This window comes from Mycena indigotica (genome assembly GCF_014461135.1).
Source record: "Mycena indigotica strain 171206Taipei chromosome Unknown Mind.scaff0005, whole genome shotgun sequence".
Lineage (NCBI taxonomy): Eukaryota > Fungi > Basidiomycota > Agaricomycetes > Agaricales > Mycenaceae > Mycena > Mycena indigotica.
The window spans coordinates 424264-427651 of NW_023503004.1; the positions used below are offsets into that span (position 1 = coordinate 424264).

At 65.1% G+C, this 3388-nt stretch overlaps 1 protein-coding gene across 1 annotated transcript; it reads right to left on the reverse strand.

Annotated features, from left to right (window-relative positions):
• Nucleotides 1–677: 677 nt before the first annotated feature.
• On the reverse strand, nt 678–1705 carry MIND_00566100 (PR-1-like protein; the record flags this gene model as incomplete). The annotated part of the gene is made up of 5 exons (XM_037362431.1): nt 678–696; nt 749–810; nt 863–988; nt 1045–1071; nt 1130–1705. 5 exons carry the CDS (start codon nt 1703–1705, stop codon nt 678–680), a joined length of 810 nt encoding a protein of 269 aa, XP_037220352.1.
• Between the last annotated feature and the right edge of the window lie 1683 nt (nt 1706–3388).

Sequence of the window (3388 nt, forward strand, 5' to 3'; positions counted from 1 at the left end):
CCCGGGGAGGGCCCATACGCACCTCCAACTCCAGCAAATCTCGCGCGAGAGGGCGCCGCCGTTGTTCCACAACGTTCCATCTTCTCCCGGTGAGTGAATTCAGGCTGTTTGTGGATGTCAATGCTGAGCGGAGGTGTTTCCAGCGATAGAACACTCACCTACGCTACTGCGCCACCCCCCACGACGTGCCACGCAAAGAAATGTTCGACAGAGTCGCAACGTGGCAAGCGCAAATGCCCAGGGCGCGTCGACCCCGCGTCTGCGCCTCTGCCGCGCCGTCTGTGCTGGGTTGCGGGACTCGCAATATCGACCAGAAAGATAAGTAGAACAGAACAGGCCACGTATTTTGAATTTAGTAAAAATAATAAAATCGAGCACACATATACTGTCTCTAAGACCGCGCGGGCACGCGCCGAACGAGCATAGGATGCTTAGCCATATAGCGCGGACTAGCCTACAGAGACCGAAGATGGACGAGCCACCCGGCGGCGCGTGGGCCGTGAGTCCCGTGACTCCGGTGCAGCGCCCGCGCCGCGCCGAGTTGGTCAGACGATGTGCGGGGTAACAAGTTGATTGAACAGGAAGATAGATACGACAAGACAGTGGTATGGAGAGATATAGAACCGCGGGCGTCCAGGCTCGGCGTGGGAAACAAGAACGGGAATGCGGGCGTTGGCCTAGACGGAGACCATCTGGCTGGGGGTGCGTCAGCAGGCCCGGAAGCCCCGAGAAAGAACAGGAAACGCACTCGAACTGGCCGATGATGTTGCCCGGCGGGGCGTACTCGCAGACGTAGTACTCGGCGGTGTTCTGCGCGGCGCCGAGGTCAGCACACGGGGGCACACGCGGCCCGGACACGCACCGTGAACTTGGGGTCGAAGATCGTGCCGGGCGCGCACACGGTGAGCGCACAGCCGACCTGCGTCGTCCCGCCGCCACACGACCTGGGTGAAGTGCGACGGCACGGGGTTCTTCGGGTCGTAGTCCCCTGCGCCATCGCCATCAGCCTCCGCATCAGCATCAAAAACACGGCACGGCACGCACCCGACCGTTCGTCCACGACACGATCGCCTTCTCAATCCCGTACTTGCCCGTGCCCGCCGCGAGGTTCTCGCCCGAACGGGCCGACCTTCCCGCCCGAGTGCTCGAACACGCACGTGTCCGCGACCTTCTGGGCCGCGGCGGAGAGCGTGTCGTTCCCACGAGAGGGGGTCGCCCTTGTGGTTGGCGCGGATGTCGTTGTGGAACTTGAGGTACAGCGCCTGGTCCGCTGCGGAGACGAGCGGCGCGACGGCCGCGCCCGGGCGTTGATCCGCCCGGGGGAGCGCGGCCCGGTCGGGCGCGGACGCCGGGGCGGGGTGGAGCTCGTAGAGGTGGGCGCTGGGGGTGGCGGAGGCGGAGGCGGGGGCGGGGCTGCGGCCGGGGTGCTAGACGGGGGCGGGCGGTGGCGGTGGCGGGGCCGGGGTGTTCGGGGGGCGGGGCGGCGGTGGTGCTGGGCTTGGGCGTGGCGTTGACGGCGCCGCCCGACGTTGGCGGTGGGGCGGCCCTTGGCGAAGGGGCGGGCGGGGCGGCCGTTGCGGGTGCGCTTGCGGCCGTAGTGGGCGCCCTTGTGGTCGCCGTGGGCGAGCACGGCGGGGAGCAGGAGCAGCGCGGCCGCGAGGAGCACGGCGAGGAGCGGGAGGCTGCGGGGGCGTGGGCCGGCCATGGTTAACGAGGGTGGGTGGGTAACGAGCGACAACTGGGGGAAAGAAAGAAGGCGAGGGACGGCAGGTCGCGCGGGGTATAGGTACGCCCGCGCTGGCGTTTACGACGACGCGTGTCTGCGGCAAACCACCCCGCAGGGGCCGCCGTTGTGCGCGGAAGAGCAGAGGAAGAGGCTGCGTGGGGACGAAGACGTGGCGTGCACGTGCCGCATGCCGTCACCCGCGCTTCTTTTTATCAACCACCACCCTCAAACCGCAAATCGCTCAACGACGCGCAGCGAATCCAGCCAGGCGCAAATCTGGTCTTTATCTTGCTGGCAACACCGGCGCGGTACTCGGCGTCGGCGCTCGGCAAACACATCTCTCGCGGCTGCTGGTGCCACGCCGACACTCTCCCTCCCACATACGACTGGCTTTAGCACCCCACCCGAAGCCTCTTCCCTTCTCCGCTCTGCCCTGCCGTTTCTGCCCATTCTGGGCTTGAATTCGTCACCGCGCGCGATCTCGCCGTCGGATCGTCGCGAAAATCGTCACGCGCAAGGCGCGACACTCCCTCGTCATTCGAATGGTGTTTGTCGGCCCATCTGCCCGCTGGATTCGGGCCACCGCTGGGCTCCCGTTTGGCCAAAACCTAGCCGTTTGGGGCCGGGAATGGCCCCCGGTGTCCCTCGGGCATGTCCGGGGAGGCTCAAAGACCATATCCCAACCGGTTCAGCGCGTCTCGGCGCTTGTCGGCGGGCCGCATCGACCGTGGTCGCTGTTGACGGCGTTGTGGGCAGGACCGGTGAGCGCTGGGCTCAGTTCGTGCCCGTTCTGGCTGGAAATTTAACCACAGGTAGCGACATTGCGACGCTCCCTCTCCTGAAGATTTCAGGGCCAACGGCCGAGCGGGTGGGTCTGCGGCTGCAGGTCTCCGCGAGGTGCGTGTTTCTTCCATCTGTGGCTTCTTTTCTACTAATTTATTGCTCTCTCAGTGTCCCCAGCACTTCGATGCAACCCGCCATCCGCATTCCCGCCGCTACCATCGTCGTTGGCCCACTCTGGGCTCAAATCTCGCAAGAACCGGTCACTGCGCGCGATCGCGACCGCGGATCGACGCGAAAATGGACTCGCGAAGAGCGGAGGACGTTCCCGTCAAGAAGCTGGACTTCTGTGGCGATCCGCCGGCTGGATGCTGGCCAGCAACGCGCCGGGTTTCCCCGGCAATCGCCCGTTTCGCGCCGAACGGGCTCCGGAGGCCCTCGGCGACGTCCGGCAACGTCGATGACAACGTAAGGGACGTGTCCCAAGGTGCTCGACGCGTCTTGGCCGAGAATGGAGGGCGCTGGGCGCAATTCTGACGCGTTCCGCCCGAAATTCTCAGCGATACGGGAGACACTGTGCCTCTCCATTTCCTGAGATTTCCAGGCAGAACGGGGCGGTGGCTGGCCCTGCGCGGCCCGACCGCTGTTTTCGGCAAGCCCGCGGCGTTCCGGCCCGTCTGCCGCGCGTTCTCCTCGAAAGCGCGCGCGTGAGTAGCCCTGATATGCACCTTCGACTCCAGAAAGTCTCGTGGGACACAACGCCGTCGTTGTCGCGCATCGCCAATTCTTCCCCCGGTGAGTGGTTTCAGCTGTTTTCTCAATTCAAATGCTCAGCGCATGTGTTTTCAAGTCTGACGTACTCGCCTACGTCACTGCGCCACC